This window comes from Rhinatrema bivittatum, chromosome 6 (assembly GCF_901001135.1).
Source record: "Rhinatrema bivittatum chromosome 6, aRhiBiv1.1, whole genome shotgun sequence".
Classification (NCBI taxonomy): Eukaryota; Metazoa; Chordata; class Amphibia; order Gymnophiona; family Rhinatrematidae; genus Rhinatrema; species Rhinatrema bivittatum.
Genome location: NC_042620.1, coordinates 186937337 through 186956827, shown reverse-complemented (window position 1 = coordinate 186956827; position 19491 = coordinate 186937337). Strand labels below are relative to the sequence as shown.

The following is a 19491-nucleotide window of genomic DNA, read 5'->3' as shown; positions in this document are numbered from 1 at the left end:
CATGTCTGCGTACCAGGGTCTTCTTGGCCAATCTGGTGCCACCAGAAGAACTAGGCCCCGGTGTTTCTGAATCTTGTGGATGATGGCGCCCAGCAGCGGCCACGGAGGAAAGGCATATAGCAGAGTCCCTGGAGGCCATGGCTGAACCAGGGCATCGATTCCGTGTGAGAACGGGTCGCGCTTGCAGCTGAAGTATCTGGGTACTTGAGCATTGGACTTGTCCGCCAGTAAATCCATGTCCGGAATCCCCCAGTGATCCACAATCATCTGGAAGGCTGTGGGTGACAGCTGCCACTCTCCCGGATTTAGGCTTTCTCTGCTGAGGAAGTCTGCCTTGGTGTTGTCCTTCCCGGCAATGTGGACGGCGGAGATGTCCTGAAGATTCGCCTCTGCCCAAGCCATCAGTGGGGCGATCTCCAGAGATACTTGTCGGCTTCTGGTTCCGCCCTGACGGTTGATGTATGCCACCGTGGTGGCGTTGTCGGACATCACTCTGACTGCTCTGTTCTTCAGTTTGTGAGCAAATCGAAGGCATGCCAATCGGACTGCCCGAGCCTCTAGACGGTTGATGTTCCATGCTGACTCTTCTCTGTGCCACCACCCTTGTGCGGTGAGTCCTTCGCAGTGTGCTCCCCAGCCGCTCAGGCTGGTATCTGTGGTGAGCAGAGTCCACGTGGGGGAGGACATCCTCGACCCCTTGCTCATGTGGTCGGACTGCAGCCACCACCGTAAGTGTCCCCAGACTCTGGCAGACAGAGGTAGGTGTGTGGAATAGTTCCGTAGACAAGGGCTCCAGCGAGAGAGCAGGGAGTGTTGTAGAGGTCTCATATGGGCCCTTGCCCAAGGTACCACTTCCAGGGTGGATGCCATGAGACCAAGAACCTGCAGATAATCCCAAGCTATGGGCCGACTGGCTCCCATCAAATACTGGATACGCTGCTGAAGTTTCAACCTTCTCTTGGTAGTGAGACTGACTGTATCTGCCTGGGTGTCGAACTGTACTCCCAGGTATTCCAGTGACTGGGAAGGCTGTAGGCAACTCTTGCTGAGGTTGATTACTAAGCCCAAGCTTTCTAGAAGGGCGATCACTCTGTCGGTTGTCCGATGGCTCTCCTCTCGAGATTTCGCCCTGATCAGCCAGTCGTCTAGGTAGGGATGGACCAGAATTCCTTCCCTTCTGAGTGTCGCTGCTACCACTACGACCACCTTGGTGAAGGTCCACGGTGACGTGGCCAACCCGAAGGGCAGAGCCCGGAATTGGAAGTGGCGTCCTAGAACCTTGAAGCGTAGGTAACGCTGATGATCCGGATGGATCGGGATATGCAGGTAGGCTTCAATAAGTCTAAGGCCATGAGGAATTCTCCTGGCTGAACTGCGGTCTTGACGGAGCGCAGAGTTTCCATGCGAAACCTCGGGACCCTTAAGTATCGATTGACTGACTTGAGGTCCAGTACGGGCCGAAAGGTGCCCCCTTTCTTGGGTACCATGAAATAAATGGAATAGTGTCCAGAATTCACTTCCCATGCAGGTACTGGGATGATGGCTTTCAAGGACAGGAGCCTCGCCAGGGTAGCTTCCAATGCTGCCTTCTTGTGGGTGTGGGCCAGGAAGAGTCAACAAACTTGTCCAGAGGGAGGTGATGAAAGTCCAGACAATACCCCTCTCGGATGATGGCGAGGACCCACTGGTCCGACGTAATCTCGACCCATCTGGGGTAGAAGAGGGTTAACCTGCCCCCTATGGCTCCGTCCCCCAGATGGATCGGTGGATTCTCATTGTGAGGTGTGGCCAGGACCTGAGCCCGGGCCTGCTCCCCTCTTGCGCTGCTTGGTCCAAAAGGACTGATTCCGGGCCTGAGGACGAGGTGCCTGATAGCGACTCCTGTAGGGAACGAAGCGCTGGGAGCTTCTACCCCTGGAGGGCCTTGGAAAAGCGCGCTAGTTCCTTCTGAACCGATCTTCCGGTAGTCGAGGTACTGGAGAAGCGCCCCATGTGCTGGCCAGTTTATCAAGGTCGCTGCCAAACAGGAAAGAGCCCTTAAAGGCCAATCTGGTGAGGCGAGTCTTTGAAGGCGCATCGGCTGACCATTTCCGGATCCAGAGCTGCCTCCTGGCAGCTACGGAGGATGAGATCCCCTTGGCTGTTGTTCGGACTAGGTCTGATGCAGCATCCGTGAGGAACGAGAGAGCTGACTCCATGTCAGCTGCTGGAGCGCTGTTCCTGACCTGTGACAAACAGGCACGCGTCACCACTGTGCAGCAGGTTGCGATCCGCAAAGATAGAGCTGCCACCTCAAAGGTCTGTTTCAGAATGGCGTCCAGTCGCCGGTTATGAGGCTCCTTGAGGGCCGTCCCCCCGTCAACTGGAATGGTAGTGCGCTTGATCACAGCGCTAATCAAGGCGTCCACCTGAGGGCACGCCAGCAGGTCCTGGATAGCCGGTGCCAATGGGTACATGCCCGTCAGGGCCCGGCCCCCTTTGAAGGAAGCCGCTGGTGCCGCCCATTCTAGATCTATCAGTTGTTGTGCCGCTTGCAAGAATGGAAAATGGCGGGCTGTAGGACGAAGACCTTCCAGCAGGGGGTTCTGCGCAGAGGGTACCGTAGCGCTGGGACCTGTAATATCCAACTCTGCCAGACACTGAGACACCAGGTCGGAGAGATCCTCCTTGGGGAAGAACCGCCTCATGGTTCTGTATGGCTCAATCCCTGGGGGAAGCTCCCCCTCGTCCGGAAGTTCGGACTTGTCCGGTGAAACTTCCTGGTCCGACTGATCTGGACTGTCCAGCGGCGGAAGGTTACGCTCACGATAGGGGTGTGAGGGTCCAGGAACAGGTTCCGCAGGAGCCGCCACCACAGCAGCAGCCGCAGTAGGAACAACAGGAACAGCAGGAACCGCAGGGCCTGGACGGGAAGCCGTTTGCATCTGTACAAAGGCATGAATCCCCTTGAAGAGGTCCACCCAGGAAATTGAAGCAGCCTCTAATCGCCGGGGTACAAGATCCCCCGGGATTCCCGATTGGTCGAGACTGACCGCTAAATCCGGGGTAGCCCCTGGGGAACTGTCAGCAAATTGTGGCTGAGACTTGTCCTGGCCCGAGGGTCCCACAGCCTCCTCACATTGGGCACATAGGGAGTCTGGCTCTTCACTGTGCGTGGCTCGAAGCTGGCATGCGGAGCAGAGGCAGACGGCGCCACCGCTGAGGCGTTCTGTTCCATTGAAAAGTATGCGCTGAATGAGAAGTGGCAGCAATATACGCTTAATAGAACAGGCGCACAATAATAATATGCGGCAGCAATATGCGCTTAATACAACAGGCGCTCAATAATATGCGGCAGCAATATGCGCGTAATACAACAGGCGCGTAATAATATGCGGCAGCAATATGCGCATAATACAACAGGTGCACAATAATAATATGCGGCAGCTATATACACTTAATAGAACAGGCGCTTAATAATAATATGCGGCAGCAATATAGACAACAAGCGCTCAGCCATATGCGGCTAACAATGTACGCTCAATGATATGCAATATGTTCTCAGCAATAGGCGGCCATGAACACACGCTCAATTGTATGCAATATGCTCTCAGCAATATGCGGTTAGCAATACACGCTCAATGGCATTCAATATGCTCTCAGCAATAAGCGGTTAGCAATACACGCTCAATTGTATGCAATAGGCTCTCAGCAATAGGCGGTTAGCAATACACGCTCAATTGTATGCAATAGGCTCTCAGCAATAGGCGGTTAGCAATACACGCTCAATGGTATGCAATATGCTCTCAGTAATAAGGCAATATACGCACAATGAGGAATATAATATGCGCTTAGTCATAGAGCCGCGCCTATTACGGGTGCTCAATACCTGAACAAGGCCCACAAAATGGCACCCTCCACGGCGTGCCACGCAGCAGATCCTCTGTTCCTCGGAGACCAGAAGTAAGAGATGTACGCCTTACCTGATCCTCGGCGCTTCCCGGCTGGAACCCGGGCGGTCTCCGGCTGCGGGGGGAGAGGGCAAGTACCTTCACCACCGCGTTTGAGGATATGCACCCGCTACCTCGTCCACGCCGGGACCGAGGCACCTCTTATGCCTCACCCGAACCTCGCCCGGGGGCTATGTCCCTGCCGCGATTCGGCCACCGGACCGAGGACTTAAACCTCCGGGGGATCACTGAAATCACCCCGGGAAACTCTACTGGGGGAGGGACCTTAGGGTATCACTGCAGGAGTGCGGGGCTCGATGCTGTAGAAGTTTTAGTTGAAAGAAAGTAGAATGTAGAAAATAGAAAGTAGATTTGGAAAACACGCTCAGCGAGCGTGCAGGCTCTCCAAACTGCTTTGGAGACGGAAATTACTAAGTTGCTACACTTCCTGTGGGGGTATATATACCCGTGCTGACATCAGATCCGTCTCCAACTGCTAGCACGCGGATACTATACCCATTCGTTCTGAGTCCATCTGGCTACACGCCAGGAAATATATAGTTTATACCCAGGGCACCTACTTCCTTATTCCTACCTAGTCCATCCCATTCCTGATTTACCTACAGTCTTCCTTAGCTCTGTGTGTGTACTTATATTATTCAATTCCTTGTTACGTAATTCGCCTTGTGCCTCGTTTATGGCAAGGTGGAATTCCAATATTGCTAAAGCTGTATCTTAACAAGTGTTAGTTGGTGTTAAGAGAGAGCACTTTCATCAATGCCAGTAGGAAATAAGAGTGCATTCCATAACAGAAAATTCTTATTTCTAGTGTCCAAGATGTTTGATGGACTAGCTTAAAAAGAGACAAAGAAAAATAAGCTATGCTCCTAAGAACTGCAAAGCTCCCATTGGGAATAAACAAACAAAGTCTAGCTCAAATAAAAAGGATTGTATATGGTCAAACTGGGGAAACCTCATATAGTGCCAGAATTAGGCTAGAAACTGCCTATATTGGCTACTTATTTTGAATCTCTAACTCCAACGATATGGTTGTTAGAATGCTTGTATAATCATCGGTGACCCCAGAAAGACAGGATGCCAAGTAGGTTGCTTCCCTTGGCTATCTTGACAAATTCAGTGTGAGTCCACTATTGTGGGAGCTGATGATGGTATACTAGAAAAAAGCAAAATGTTATACCAATCACAACTCACTGTTATGACGCCAAGTTGCTGTATATGGAACTTCATGCGGTAAGTATCATAGTCCCCATTGGGAACAGGAGATGGGAAACAGTCCTCCTAGAGCTAAGTCTGTCAAGTCCCAGTAAGGACGGTAGCAGAGATTTACAGAAATAGGGAGGCACTGATCAATGAAACTCTTTTGGCCTCAAAATGAAAAATAAGTTACAATCACAGTGGACAATATCTGGTTGTTTAGAAATATGGCTTCAGAGTAGAGGGACACATCACCAACTCTGCCATTAAGAGACCTCACGCCATTGCTGTATTAATGTTGCGATACATTGACAGAGGCAGGCCACTGGTTTAAAGCGTCTTCCAATCTGCTATTACTCTCACAGCTTTACCAGTGCGGTGAATCTACTGCTTCAGAACAGGCTCATTGAAGTTTACAGCGTGATCTCAAACACATCTGGAAAGCAGAGACCAGCAACATACTATTACAAGTCAACTGTACATTTTGGTGGTCTGGGACAAACTGACTACTAATCAAAAATGTGTCACATTAATCAATCTTTCTCTCTGTGAGCAGCAAGGAAACTTGTGCCCTCTTCAAAATGCCAAGATATCTAATCCATGAATCCTAAAGGGATCTATGGAATCTGAAACACGGCAGATCGGAGCAACAAAGCAATGGCAAACAAAACTGCTGGCAGTCCCTGAAGGAGCTGCTTTGGTGAGCCCACCTTTTTCTAAATAGGTCCTTGGTGCCCAGGGAGGGTCCTCTTCTGCATAGGGGTCACTGTACTCTACCACCGCGGCCTCCTCTTCCTCATACTCCTCTGCAGGTGGGGGTGGGGGTGGGGATTCATCAAACAGCGGCTCATCAACAGGTGGAGGAGGCGGCGGCGTTTCGGAAACTGAAAGGGAGAAAGGACACAGGAAAATCTGTTACCCACCCCTCTCAACATAGGAGGTACAGTGACTATTGAAAGCCTACCCCCCCTTTCAACAGTTTTTGCATTTCACTGTGCCAGTGCATCAGACCTGCATGCATTTAAATAAGATTTCTCACTCAAGAAAACCATATCCACACCTTCCAGGCCAAGAATGCTTTGCTGGGGGCAAAGCATACACACATCTAAAAACAAAACTAAAATCTAACACTTTGCTAAGGTTCTCCTCCCGAGAGTCAATACATGGTGGAAGCACCTTTGACAGTCTGCTAGAATACGGCTCTACCAACTTTGCACAGCTCCATTTTTCTTTTTATTTAATTTAAAAGTTTTATATACCGCACAATGAGGTAGAGGTCTATCCGTCTAGGCGGTTTACAAAATAAAACATTCACAGTTAAAACAGTACATCTTACACAAAAACATACAAAACTTAAAATACATTATAATGTTTTGTTGATAAATTATAGTACATTATGTAGTGACCTTATTGTAAATTATATGCACGCATGAATAGATAAGTTTTTAAGAGTTTTTTTAATTCTCTTCGGTTTGATGTCAAGCGGATATTGTCTGGAAGGGAATTCCATAAAGTAGGTCCGGCCACAGAGAAAGCACGTTTACATGTTAAGGATAAACTAGCTGATTTTATGGATGGAATTTCAAGTATACATTTATCAAGAGATCGAAGTTGTCTAGTGGGCTTATAAATTCTTAATATTGAGCATAACCATGTGGAATTTACATTATATAACAGATTATGTATTACTAAACTGTTCAGGCTCTGTCAAGACAATTATGCTCATCTGATCAATGTGGCACCTCTAACCACTGAAATATTAAACCCCCTAAAATTACAGATCCCAAACCCAGCCAATCGATGTCACCCCCTTAAGCAATGTCCAACGACTGCAGCATGGCCAGCCAACCCAAGTAGTGGAAGACCTGACTCGGGCATCAAACTGATGACCTCCTGCATGTATAGCACTGCTATACTTTGCTCATTTTAAGTATTTGGAGAGCTAAATACAGATTACTTTCTTCAGAGGAAAGCAAAGAATGCAATTCACTTGCTTATAAAAGATATCTTGAAAAAATATATGCAACTACTGTGGTATAATAGACATTTTAATAGCTTCAAGTCTTCCCATCATGAGAAACATAATAGTGAGCACTTTAAAGTAACTTCTAGAAAAAAAAATCTTACATTTTTCCCATATTAATCCCCTCCTGTTTTCACTGAAATGAGGAAGGATTTAAAAACCTTTATATAATGGATATTAAGGAGGTAAAGCTTCCAAGTTGTAACCTGGTAGATCTGGAAACAAAGCAATGGTGCCTTAGAAATGAAATATAAACAGCAGTGTACTGGTATTAGTTTATAACACACCCTACTGCCAACAAAGTTTGTTGGATCCTCAAATCTCGAGTCAGAATTTATAGCAGACTCGTTTGTGATATCGGGTCACATTGCTTTTAATTAAATAGCATTTCTATTTTGTTCATATTTTTATATATTTTCCATAAAAACCAACGTCTCAAAAATGCTGATAAATTTCAAATCTTCCAAATGGACTATTCATCCTACATAATGCTAAGACGAAAAAAATACTTTCCGGTCACCATCCCGAAGGCTTAGTTTAGAGCATAATACTTATCACAGAAGCGTCAAGGTTCCAACCGTCAAAGTCCCGACACGGCCATGTTTCCGACCGGAGGTCAATTATGCGAGTCTGAGTGCAGACCGTGGGAAGAAAGTTCTCTGCACTGAAACAGCCATTTTGATGAGATGCTGATAGAATGACAATGCTCTTTGATGACAAAATGATATATGGATTTGGATTGGATTATTAAGTCATTCCCCTGAAGTAGGACCTCCGGTCCGAAACATGGCCGTGTCGGAACTGACGGAAAAATGGAAAAAATATATGATGGATATTCTCCAATTGCCGATAGAAGCTTTGCTTCCTATTTCTAATATATATTATGTATCTAAAATAAATGAAGTGACATCAAGTGAGCCCAATGTGCCAATGAATGCTGGTACAGACCTTACTGCATTCCTTGAAATGTCAATGGACGATCAAGTTGAATATCAGGATGCTGTGTTGTGTACTTTTGTTTTCCCGGCAGACAGAGAATCTGTTTTAAAACTTTTTCTCCGTAATAGGGAAAAACGTTTCCTCTGTCAAAACATTAGGATCTACCCCGATGTTACAAGACCTACACAGATTCGTAGAAAAAAAGATGTTGGAGATGTGCCAGGAAGCAAGGCAACTGGGAGCTAAAATAACAATGATATCCTTGCAAATGTTTGATGTATATTAATAATAATCGCTATTGTTCATTTTGAGCCATCACAATTGTGTTACTTTTTGGATAACTATAGGACTGAGGTAGTTGGACCTTAAGCTAGTCACAGGTATTAAGAATGCTTAAACTCCTCCTTTAATCTTCCTTTATATTATTACTTCTTATTGCTCTTATAAAACCTTGGATCTCCTCTTTTTCTTAGTTTATGTTACCTGTTTTGATTATAGGAGTCTCAAATGGATATTATATGTAATTTGTTATTGATTTACATCAAATTTTTGTTTATGAAAATATTGTGGGAATATTATAAAAATGTACTAATTATTGAAACTCCTTGTTAATTATGGAAAAATCTAATAATAAATTTTAAAAAAGGCAGACTGCAGAGGCAAGATTTCCCATCTCAATATCATTCTGTTCCCACCAGCCTCTCAATCTCCTCACAAGAGCCTCCCAATCTCTCTATATACATCCCATGCTGTCCCCCACCCTATCAATATCATGCTGTCCCCTCCAATCACTCAATTCCCTACTCTGTTTTCAAGAGTCACTCTCAAGCCTCCACCCTGTTCCCTCCTGTCTCGGTCCAGCATATTCACAATGTCTGACTCTTTCTCCCATCATTTTCTCTCAATCAGGCCAGCATAACATTCCCCAAACCCCACAAAACAATGACAGGGGCACAGCAGCTCCAACATTAACACCTCCTTCCCCACCCCTTGTGCTGACTCCCTCCTCACACCATCAATATTTCTCCTGTCCCCACCCCTTTACTCTTGCCTCTGCCTTCACCCTTTCTTGCTCACTCTCCCCCCTCTGACCCCTCCCTGACTATCTCGCATCCACCCTCCACCATTATCTCTTCTGTCTCTTACACACCCACCAACATTCCCCCCCAGAAGCATTTACTCCTCTTGCACTGCATCCCCACCCCCATGTCTCAAATTCTCCCCTACCAGTCATCATCCCTGGCTCTCACCCTTCCACCCCATTACACCTCTAGCTTCCATTCTCCCCTCCCCCAAACTCATCACCCCTTCTGGCTCTGTTATCCTCCCTCCCTCCTCCACTACCCATGATGATCAACTATCTTTACCCTATACCTCCACTCTCACCCCCTCTGGTTCTCTCTCACACTCCCTTCATAACCACCTCTGCCCCATACCAACAACCATTTCTGTTTTTTCAGCCTCCCCACAATCCCCACCGCTGACTTTCTCGCACAAATATCCTCCCCCTGTTCTATTGAAACCCATCTATCCTCATCCCTGGCTCTCTTACGCCACCTTCACTCGCCCCACATGACTCATCCAATACCCTAACCTGGCCATCTCTCCCTCCCTCTGTTTCCCTGCACTCAAGCCTTAGTCCCTTCACACCGATTGCAGAACAGGTGGGAACATAAACCTTGGGGGAAGAATAAGATGTCATAGTCCAGTTGGCATTGCTGGCCTCAGAGAGATGGGGAAGGAAACAAAATTCAGCCCCATCTTCTTCACAGCACACACTCCCTCCTTGTGCTGATCTTCCCCACCTTTTGTAAAATGTACTCTCAAGTCACTGCCAGAAGAGATGGCTGAGGGGAGATATGATAGAGATCTATAAAACGAGTGGTGTGGAATGGATAAACACAAATCAGTTCTTTACGCTATCAAAAAGTACAAAGACTAAGACATTCAATGAAGTATACATTTAAGAGGATTTTTTTTTTCACTCAACACAATTAAACTCTGGAATTCGTTGCCAGAGGATGTGGTGTTAGTATAGCTGGGTTTAAAACAAGGTTTGGACAAGTTTCATCATTAAGGTGAACTCGGGGAAATCCACTGGGATACTCAGCATTGAATCTATTGACTTTTTGAGATCCTGCCAGGTACTTGTGACTTGCATTGGAAACACGATACTGGACTTGATGGACCTCTGATCTGATCCAGTGTGGCAAATCTTATATTCTAGAAGCATTCACCTCCCTCTTGCACTGCTTTTCCTTTAGTTATTCACACCCCTTGCCTCACCAACATTCGCTTCGTGCACTGCTCCCCCAAGTATTCAATTACATTCCTCCTCCTACCCCCTTTCAGCACTTGCACCTTTTCCCTTGCCACAAATTCTGGCCTGACCTGAGCTCTGGGTGACTCCCACCTTCCCCCTTTGCTGTCAGCAGAATCAGAATAAAACCAGACCAGGGATAATACAGACCAACACCAAAACCTGAGACCTATGCCTGGATGTTGTAATATCTATACATTTTGTAATTTTTTTCCCCATCCTTTTAATTATTTTGGATACTACTTTGGCAACATATGTAAAACTTATGCCAATAAACTTCTCAGTCTGAATCCCAAGTCTTCAGAGCCCAGTGAGCTGCTAAACCTGGGGCTATGAATACTCCAGTCCTGCCCTCCTCCGGACAGCAGACCAGAGAAGAGCCTTCTACTCCAGGCAGAGGAAGAGGGGCACGGAGTTGGAGCAGGGAGCTAACTGACTGTCAGCTTCAGTTTCACTTCCTCCTTATCCTCCACTGCTGCTTATTACAGATTGGTAGGGGCAGAGAGGGTGGTGGTGGTGAGAGGTAGAGCAGGGATAAGCAGAGAAAACCCCGATCCCTGTTCCAGCCACTCCTTTGTCTCTGCAGCAAGCAGAAGCACCAAAAGAGTTTCCCCATTCGATTGTGTGCACTGCCTGCTCCAGTCCCTACCCTGGTTCTCTGCAGTGCTCATCAGCTGCCATTGGGCCAGGAGGACAAGAGCCACAGGTTGGCCCACTCCTGCCACACAGCTTACATATATAGGTGTATGCAAATGTTTACACACCCTTAGTCAAATTGTAGTTTCAATGGATAGGAAAATACTATTTGCTGATTTTAACAGATTGAAAACAACAAAAGAGTGAATGTGGCCTGTGCAAAGTTTAGACATCCTTCCAGTGAAATCATTTGTGTCTTTTTTTTTTTTTTTAAAGGTGTTAAGGCACAGCAAGTTGACAGATTTGTTAGGCCTTTCAGTTAGTTAAGTAAAGATAATTCCACAGTTTAACAAATTGTCTAACCCTTCTAACATCTCAGGTTGCGATTGTTCTGTCTACTTTCAACAACCATGGGCTCCTCTACACAGCTGTCTAAGCATCTGAAAATGAACACAGAGTGAATTATTTTTACAGAGCAGAATAAGGCTATAAAAAAAAAATTAAATCTCCCAACACTTCCAAATAATTTCAACTTGTCAGACATTGCTAAGAAATGAAAATTACAGTATGTGGTTGTGGTCAAACAGTTCAATTTTCATTTCATCAATCCAAAGCACTTTGTTTCAAAACATTTCAGACTTATCAAGGTTTTGTTTTGCATACTTTAAACAATGATTTTTGTGACGAGGTCATAAACAAGGTTTTCTTCCAACTCTTCTCACATGCAGAACATTGTTATATAAGCAACTCTGGACCTGTGGACAACTATTCCAGTGGCAGTTAAACTTTTCATCAGGTCATTTACAGTGATCTGTGGATTCTGTTTTGCAGATCTGACCAGATTCAGGCAGATTTTCCTTGGTCTTCCATATCTTGCCTGGACTAAATAGCTCCATGTAACTTCCATTTCTTCACAATATTTCTGACAGTTGAAATTGCTAACTGGAAGCATTTAGAGATCTTTTATAGCCTTTGCCTGCTTTATAAAAGTGAATTATCTTAATTTTCAAATGCTCAGCTGAGTAGAGGAGCCCATAGCTGCTGGAAATAGACAGAACAATCACAACTTAAGGTAGAGCAGGAGCAGCTTACGCTAATCTGCTGCCTGAGATGAGGAAAGAGATGGCACCCTCTCCCCAGCATGGAACAGGTCAAATCTGTGAGAAGGTAAAACTGACCGTGAGGGTGTCCCCCCCCCCCCCCCCCCCTTGGTGTCTATACCTTTCGGCTATTTGAAATACTGGGAAAAGGAGGGATGATGGTGCTCATTTGACACAGGAGGGTCCTTCAGCAGCTGGGCTTGATGGCATTCAAGTAGAAAGCCAGAGCGTACCACTTTTTCAGTTGGAGGTGAAAGGTCAGAGCAAAGGGACTCAACACTAGTTCTCCCATTAGCACATGGAATTCTGCAGTACATCTTTCCTTCACGACTACTAATAGGCAGGCATATAGAGACGCACCTGGGGAGAGTGATCCGCGTACCTCCGGAGTGGCCACGTCACCATGTTTTTGCAAACTTGGTAAATCTGTCAGTGAATGATCTTTTATGGCTTGGGCATCTTCCCAAGTTGTTCCTTTCAGGAACAATCTTCCTGGCCTTTCCTGAAGGTATCCCACTGCAATCAATTTAAGGAGTACATCTGCTAAACAGACCCAGCTATAAAAGTGCCTGAATTTCTGCTAGGTGGAGTGCATCCTCTTTGCTAAGCATTTGGGAGGTCTCCAGGAGCCCAGTGCCTAGCTTCTCTCTACAGGGCCCAGGGTTGGCCCAATATCAGTCTTGGCTTTGCTGTAAAAAGAGTGATAACTACAACCAACCAAACCTCGATTCCCTGTCCTGTATTATCAGCCACCAACCACTCTTAGGGAACTCTTCGATGTGTAGTGATGTACGGTAGCTATATATGTAATAAACACTATCAGGTCTATCCAGTACCGAGCGGTAGGAAGAGCTGCGTTAGTGCCCGGCATACCCGCGGTTGCCGCACGCACAGTGCAGCTCACCTACCGCTCGATCCTGAACTATAATTTCATGCAAATGTCATTTGAAATGACAGATACCAGGAAGTCGGGACTGCCAGTCCCCTCTCCCCTCCTCCCGAAGCAGGGCGCAAAAAGCAGCCTTGCTCCGGGAGGAGGGGAGAAGGGACTGGCAGTACGAAGCGACTTACTTTTTGCAGCCCCCTCCGGACATCGGACCTCTCCTGCCTCCCGCTGCTCGACTTACTTTTTTTTGCAGCCCTCCGGCCATCAGCAGGAACAGATCGTGGCTCCCCTGCCTCCCGGCGAAGATGGACGCCTGCACGGGGGAAAGCGGCCTCTGTGCGTGCAATTGGCCGCTCAAGACGTGACGTCACGATGTTTGGCATCACGGCATGTGACGTCACGTTCCTGCTGATGGCCGGAGGGCTGCAAAAAAAAGTAAGTTGCGCAGCGGGAGGCAGGAGAGGTCCGATGTCCGGAGGGGGCTGCAAAAAGTAAGTTGCTTCGCCGCTTCACACTGTCAGTGTCTCTTCTTCCCTCCTCCCGAAGCAGGGCGCGAAAAGCAGCCTTGCTCCGGGAGGAGGGAAGAAGGGGCTGGCAGTACGAAGCGACGAAGCAACTTACTTTTTGCAGCCCCCTCCGGACATCGGAGGGGGCTGCAACATTTTTTTCGCTTTTTTTTTTTTGCTTCGGGAGGAGGGGAGAGGACTGGGGCTGCCCCGGAGACCGGCACCCGTGATCGCGGCCGGGGCAGGTGAGCGGGGGCTGGGGAAAGCTTGCCTCCTACCCTTAACCCCTGCCTCTACCGCAGGGGTAAGGGTAGGCGGTAAGTTAGCAGGTTAAACGCGCGACAAACGGCAGGGAAAACTAGCGATAGTCGGGGCGCGGGTTACAGGATGCTAGGGAATAGCTAATTCGCTCGTTTGCATGTAATATGCATGCCGCGTGCGGAAGGGGTTGCCCGGGGATTTTAGGACGCGGTAGGAGTAGGTTAAAGGGGATTCGGGATCGCAGGAAGGGCTAACGTGGCCGGAAAGTGAGTAGAATGCGGGTTAGGAGTGGGGTAAACGCGGCCGCACTTTACTGGATAGACCTGAGAGAAACTTTTTTTTTAATTTATATTTTAAATCTTAAATTTTATTTTTCACCCTCCCTGACGGTCAGTCCGACTCCCATACGTCATTAGGAATGACATCACATTACTCTCCTCCTGGCTGCCTGGAGCCTGCTTTCGGTGATCAAAGATTGTTCCTCACTGGCCAAATTTGTAATTCACCATTGGGATGGGGGTTCTCACATAACTAGGTATCTATGGACTGTGCAGATCTACTTCAACCTGTGTTCATTTGTCTGACCCTGGCCACGATTTATTCTTCATTGCTTTAAAATAGGGCATGGCCTACATAATTTCATTAAACAAAAAAAAAAGGGGAGTGGGGGGGGGATGAAATGAGAACACAATGGTGTTTATTTTCAGGTCACAACTTGTTTTGAGGGTCCCCAAGCAAGCCCAGGCAAGATCCTGTGGTGGGGCATTCAGCCTTAGAGTGAATGGGGGAAGGGAATGTATGATTGAGGCACTGTTATTTACATTAAGCTTTCTTGAATGGGGGGAGGTGTTACCTAGAGTTAGGCAGGCAGGCCAATGACTCCTATTGCAGCCATGATACAGGCCTGGGCAGCCAACAACCCTACTGGTACTGGGCAAGCTGTCTGAACTGCCTGGACCCATATCAGGGACCTGGCCCTGTTTGCTAGGGGTGGGTCAGGCATTTGATCCTCCTGCCTTGTCTTAGTATCCTTATGTTATGCAAGGCTTGAGGACAACGGCTAAAGTCATTGTCAAGATTTGTTATTAATAAAGCTGCAGCCTTATTTAAATTCCAATCAAATATCTGCCTCCTGACATATTGTGTGGCATGGAGTGTGCAAGGCGCAGTCATGTTATGGTTGTCCCAGTTAAAGTTATGTGATAACATACTAGTTTAAGTTCTCTCCCTATGCTTATTTATTTATTTTATTTATTTATTTATTCAACTTTATATACCGACTTTCAAATTAATTTCAAGGCGGTTTACATTAAATTGAGTTGCAGTAGCAACACTCAAAATACATATACATATATAGGAAACGTATCCTTGCACATTTTACATCATCAATAAATTAAATTAAAACTAAAACCCTATTAAGTACAATCATAAATAAAAACCCCACCATTTCTTCCCCATTCCTCATACAATTTACCCTCTTTCCCATCCTCTTGCCCATCTAATCATCTCCCTATTAACCCTTCTTAACCCTTCTAGTATCTCCTCAATCTATAGGGATATAATAGGCGAAGTCAGTTAATTAACATAGGCCTGTTCAAATAGCCAGGTTTTTATTTGCTTCCTGAAACTATTGATATTCTCCTCTAACCGGATCTCAACAGGCAAAGAATTCCACATCTTTGGTCCTGCTAGAGACAGGGATCTCTCCCTCACTGAACTCAAATGAGCCAGTTTGGGTGATGGTATAGTCAGCAGGGCCTGTCCGAGTGATCTCAGGTTCCGTGGTGGAACGTGAATGCGCAATGAGGCATTTAGCCATTCAGAATTCCTGCCATAGATGGCTTTATGAATTAACGTTAAGCATTTATATTGTATACGGTACTGAACCGGCAACCAATGCAAACCCATCAGTACTGGAGAAACATGATCAAACTTCTTTGTATCAGTTAGAAGTCGCGCCGCAGCATTCTGCAACAGTTGCAACGGGCGAATAGTTGATAGTGGCACACCTAGTCATAAGGCATTACAATAGTCTAATTTGGGTAAAATTAGTGCCTGTACTACAATTCGAAAATCATTTGAGTGCAATAATGGTTTTAATCTCCTTAGCACTCGCAGTTTATGAAAACCATCTTTTATAATGGTCTTCACTGAAGTTTTCATATTGAGCTCTGAGTCAAGAATACATCCTAGATCTCTGACATCCTTATATCTCATGTCATCACTTATAAATAAACTGATCACTATAAATAAATTACATTTGTACTGCAGCTTCTGAAGTCGAAATAATAAAGTGTTTCCTATGTGCTGCTTCTCTGGTTGCCCTTTCCAGCTTGGGTAGTTTTCTCTCTTTCTTAGCTTATTCTTTACAGCACTAAAGAGTTGCTAAGCATCCCATTTAATAGCAAGGTAAACCTCACAAGAATTACATGAAAAATGATCTATAATCACTTTGTTAACCTGATCTACTAAATTGTGTTCCTTTAGAAGCCTAGTGTTAGTGTGCAAAATCCGACTGGAGAGACTTACACCTTCCCAGCTTAAAGATTTTCCAAACAATCAGATGTTATACTGCTATACATCTCTGCCAAAATACTGAAGGCATAAGCATTTTGGAAACCAAGAGTCTAATCTACAATGTACATTTGAAGAAGGAAGAAGAAAAGCATTATCTGTAGCAAACAAGGTTATCGATGGGCTAAAAACCCTCCCTCATCAGTGAATTAATCACTTTTAGATAATCTAAATATATAAAGGTAAGCATATTGAGTATCTACTAAACACCAGATCTAGTGGTCAATTGGACTGCTCTTATAATAAATAAATTTTGTGAAAATGAAATAAGATTTGCAAAACTCTGAAATAACTTCAGGGAATCTACTTAATACGTACAAAGTATTTCTACACTACCTGTAACTCACCTCCTTACAGATCCAGTGTTTGAGACATCATCCTAAGATTTGGCCACTGTTTTTTCCTGATTACTTGCAAAAAAAGTCATTCTTTGACACACCCTCCTTTTAACTTTAGAGATTCCTGATAAGAGAGATGTTTTATTTCTTATAATACTTCATGAGGGTTCTCCTTAGTGACAATTTAAAATCCTTTTAATTAGGTGATTCATCCAATTCATATTGAGAAATACCACTTAATTTAGAGACATCATTCCTATAAACTTACAGCTCTTGATTTGCATGCACCATATTTAAATCAAATTTTGTTCCAGATGATTGAAATACAAGTCAATATAATAGTCTTAGTATCAGCAACCAGAGACTAAACTTTTGAGCTTTCTGCAATTAAATTCTTCCAGAATAAACTATAAACTGCAAGATTCCCCTAGAACAAACACTTGGCCCTATGACTGCATTCAGAAGACATAAGAATACGGGTCTTTTCAGTCTGCCCACCCACATCAACTACTCAGCTCTACAATCTCTACCATTCCTTCAAATTCTCCGTGCTTGTCCTATGTGTTCTTGAATTCAGATACTGTCTACATCAACAGTGGAAGGCTGTTCCACGAAGCCACCATCCTCTGTAAAGAAATATTTCCTTAGAACCTCAGTCTTACCACCTTTCAACTTCGTTCCACAGCCTCCTGTGCACTAATACCTTGGAGGTATTTAAATGTCTCTATCATATCTCCGGCTCTAGGGTAGGGGTGGCCAAATCTGGTCCATGAGAGCTACAAACAGTCCAGGCTTTCAGGATATCTAGAATGTATATGCATGAGATTGATTTGCATATAATAGAAGCAGTGCATGCAAACCTCTCATGCATATTCATTGCAGATATCCTGAAAGTCTGGTCTGTTTGTGGCTCTCAAGGACCAGTTTGCCACCCCTGCTCTAGGATATGCATGTTTAGATTTTTAAGTCTCTCTCTATATGCTTTAGAAAAAAAAAAAAACTCACTGAGTATTTTAGTAGCCATCCTCTGGACAGACTCCAGCAGGTTTATATCCTTTTGAAGGTGTAGCTCCAGAATTGTACATAGTATTCCCAAATGAGATCTCGCCAAGGACTTTTATAGGAGACAATACCACCTTTTTTCTGTTGACCATTTCTCTCATTAAGTTATCCAACTTTCCTCACCTGTTGTTATTTCCCATGAAGTCCTTACTTCCTCCAAATCAATCTAAACAGTGATCTAACACTATAAAGCTTTTTCATGCTTTATCCTCCCATGGAATGGGAGAAAAGTCTTAGTAAATCAAGCCTATATAATGAAAGCTGTCCTATGAATTCTAATCTCCTCCCATTATTCTTCCACTCATTTTAGAATTTCCAGCATTTTTCCTGCTCTTCCCTGTAAACTTCCATCAGTTTACTTGTGTATGTTATATAGCAATCAGAACTTCATCTCAATTTCAGCAGCACACAACTAGGTACCAGCAGGGGACAGCAAAACCACAGAAAATTCACACTTTATGTTTAGTGGACTTACAAACATCAGGCCTTTTTGTAAAAAAGCATAGACATGAAATTTCTACACTAGATAGATTGCTATTGCTGTATCAACTGCTAACCTGCAGGAAAACATCTTCTGTTAGCTTGCATTATCTCAAAATATAAGCTGTCCTTGTGCAGGCCTTCATTATTTTACAGTATATGGCCATAGACTGGATTCTGCTGCATGCCATAAAATGTTTCTCTGAGCTTTTTTTTTTCCCAGTAAAAAGTATTGTGTGTGAGCTACTGAAGTAAAATATTAATACAATCATTGTTCTGACAGTGCAGTGCAACTAACTACATAGTGTGCAATGCCATATTCTATGCATACACTCCAACTCTTGGACATAAATACAAAACTAGTATGCAAAAAGTATAAAATCTCTATTACACTCCACCATATTTTGAAGCACACATGACAGTTGTGCTCTACATGTTGGCATCTTAATGTTTCAAGTTGCCTTATATACATAACCTTTGCTCCTCTTATAGGTACAGAACAACATGATGCAGATAAAGAGTTTGCCCAGTTGTCTTCCTCACGTGCTCTACACCAGTGTAGGTAGATAAGCACACAAATTCCAAATTCCCAAACTAATATCAACTTCCCCCCCCCCCCCCCCCCCCCCCCCCACCACCATGCTAACTTGCTCCCAACTCTATTGAAAAGGCACCGGTAAACTTTTTAAGAGCAGAATAATGCAAAACTTACTTAAACTGGATGAGCAAAATTGCACTTGTTGCTCTGACTTTGTTCATGCAATATTTGATGTCTATCACCTCAATACAATATTTGATGGAGGTCTAAAATGGTTGTTGGTTCAGAGCTTGCAGCACCAACCCCCTCCATTCCATTCCTACCAGTCTCTCTCTCAAATCCCTACCTTGCTCCCTTCCCAGCTTGTCAATCATTCCTTCCACCTTATCCCCACCAGTCTCTCTCAACTTGATGCCATTCTATCAATGCCATTCTGTCTCCAGTTTCCCTCTCACAAGCCCTACACCCCACATACACTACCCACCAGTCTCTCTCTCAAACCTTATCCACCCCTCCATGTTACTGCCATCAGGCCAGTCAGTTGTTCAACCCCCATCTTCATCTTCGCTAGTCTCTTTCTCAAACTCCCTTTCCCCATCAGTACCTCTTACAGTGAAGTGTCTCCACTCATTGTCTGGAGCAGCTCTGCTCTTCCTGCAGACTGAGTGGGACGAGAGCAGAAAC

The 19491-nt window shown here is 45.1% G+C and overlaps 1 protein-coding gene across 1 annotated transcript in view; it reads right to left on the bottom strand.

Moving 5' to 3' along the window:
* ABI2 (abl interactor 2) overlaps positions 1-19491 on the bottom strand; it is a 290182-nt gene that overhangs the window by 10928 nt on the left and 259763 nt on the right. The window contains 1 exon segment of the mRNA XM_029606307.1: positions 5855-6028. Within this exon segment, the coding sequence (XP_029462167.1) occupies positions 5855-6028 (174 nt within the window).